This window comes from Corvus brachyrhynchos, unplaced genomic scaffold (assembly GCF_000691975.1).
Source record: "Corvus brachyrhynchos isolate BGI_N302 unplaced genomic scaffold, ASM69197v1 scaffold836, whole genome shotgun sequence".
NCBI classification, from domain to species: domain Eukaryota; kingdom Metazoa; phylum Chordata; class Aves; order Passeriformes; family Corvidae; genus Corvus; species Corvus brachyrhynchos.
This window is the reverse complement of record NW_008238669.1, coordinates 24,425-26,404: the sequence shown is the minus strand read 5'-3', so window position 1 is coordinate 26,404 and position 1,980 is coordinate 24,425. Positions and strand designations below refer to the sequence as shown.

Genomic DNA, 1,980 nt, shown 5'->3' with positions numbered 1-1,980 from the left:
CGGGGAGGGGACACGGGGAGGGGACAAGTGACCTCCAGACCTCCCTAAGCCCCCTCCCCACCACAGCGTCCCCCAGGGTCCCCTCTGTGGTGTCCCACAGCCCCCACCCCTCCTCTGTGTCCCCCCTGGTGTCCCCAATGTCCCCACCCTCGGGGACAGCTGTGCAGGGTGTCCCCAGTGTCACCCTGGTGTCCCCCTCAGTCCCCCTGGTGTCCCCAGTGTCCCCCCAGTGTCCCCAGTGTCCCCCCGGTGTGCCCCCAGTGTCCCCACCTTCGCGAATGGCCGTGCACGGTGCCCCCTCCTCGTGCTCCAGCCGGATCTCCTTCAGCGCCACCAGGTTCTCGGTCAGTTTGCTGCGGCCCTTGTACACCGTGGCGTAGGTGCCCTGGGGATGGGGGACAGCAGGGGACATTGGGGGAGATGGACAGGGGACATCAGGGGACACAGGGACAGCAGGGACAGAGGGACAGCAAGGACACACGGGGACATCAGGGGACAGCGGGGACAGCAGAGACAGAGAGACAGAGGGACAGCAAGGACACACAGGGACATCAGGGGACACAGGGACAGCAAGGGACAGCAGGGACATCAGGGGACACTGGGGACACCGGGGACAGCAGGGACAGAGAGACAGCAAGGACACACGGGGACATGGGGACACTGGGGACACAGGGACAGCAGGGACAAAAAGGACACACAGGGACATGGGGACATCAGGGGACACCGGGGACAGCAAGGGACAGCAGGGACACTGGGACGTCAGGGGACAGCAGGGACAGAGAGACAGCAAAGACACACGGGGACATGGGGACATCAGGGGACACAGGGACATGAGGCACACGAGGGACGGTGGGGACACAGTGGGGACACAGCGGGGATATGAGGGACACAGGCGACACAGGGACAGCAGGGACAAAGAGACATCAGGGACATGGGGACAGCGGGGACATGGGGACAGTGGGGACATCAGGGACACGGGGACAGCGGGGACATGGGGACAGTGGGGACATCAGGGACACGGGGACAGCGGGGACATGGGGACATGGGGACAGTGGGGACATGGGGACATGGGGACATGGGGACAGTGGGGACATGGGGACAGCAGGGACATGGGGACAGTGGAGGCACAGCAGGGACACAGTGGAGACACGAAGGACGCAAAGACCACAGGGCATGGGGCACACAGGGACACTGAGGGACGCCAGGGACATCGGGGACACGCACAGGGACAGTGGGGGGTCTCGGGAACCAAGGGACATCAGGGACACAGGGACATCGGGGACACAGGGACATTGGAGGGTGTCAGGGACATCAGGGACATCAGGGACACAGGGACATTGGGGGGTGTCAGGGACATCGGGGACTCGGGGACATGGGGGACACAGGGACACACACAGGGACATCAGGGGGTGTCGAGGGCATCAGGGACATTGAGGGGTGTCGGGGACATCGGGGACACTCCCTCACCTCTCCCAGTTTGTCCAGTTTGACGTAGGTCTCCAACTTCCCGAAGCCGATTTCCGACTGGCCGGAGAGAGAGGATGTGGTTACTGGGAGAACTGGGAGGCACTGGAGGGGGTGATCCTGGTCCCTCCCGCTCTGTACCGGGCCATACTGGGCTATACTGGTGCAAACTGGCTTACACCAATTCATACTGGGACACACTGAGTGTGAACCAACGCTGCTGCAGATGGCTGGGAGCAACTGGGAAGCACTGGGGAAGTGCCAGGATGGGATACTGGGCCCAATTGCTCTATACTGGTTCATACTGGACCGTACTGGTGCACACTGGGAAGCAGCAGGGGATGCCAGCGCACGTGGGGACTCAGCAGCTGCCCCCCACCCTCGAGAACACTGAGGGGCGTCGCTGGCGGTTCTTACTCCTCCGTACTGGTTTATACCGGTCTATACTGGTCCGTACTGGTCGGTACTGGGACGCACCAAGGAGACGCGGCGCAGGCGGCGGCTCAGGGGCCCGGG

The 1,980-nt window shown here is 63.5% G+C and overlaps 1 protein-coding gene across 1 annotated transcript in view; it reads right to left on the bottom strand.

Annotated features, from left to right (window-relative positions):
• The window catches only part of LOC103618303 (polyadenylate-binding protein 6-like), a 14,882-nt gene extending 13,229 nt beyond the window's left edge, over positions 1-1,653 (bottom strand). The window contains exons 1-3 of the mRNA XM_017738079.1: positions 1,606-1,653; positions 1,468-1,524; positions 271-385 (exon numbers count right to left, since the gene is read on the bottom strand). Of these exons, the coding sequence (XP_017593568.1) occupies positions 271-385; positions 1,468-1,524; positions 1,606-1,653 (220 nt within the window). The remainder of the gene's footprint in view (positions 1-270; positions 386-1,467; positions 1,525-1,605) is intronic.
• Between the last annotated feature and the right edge of the window lie 327 nt (positions 1,654-1,980).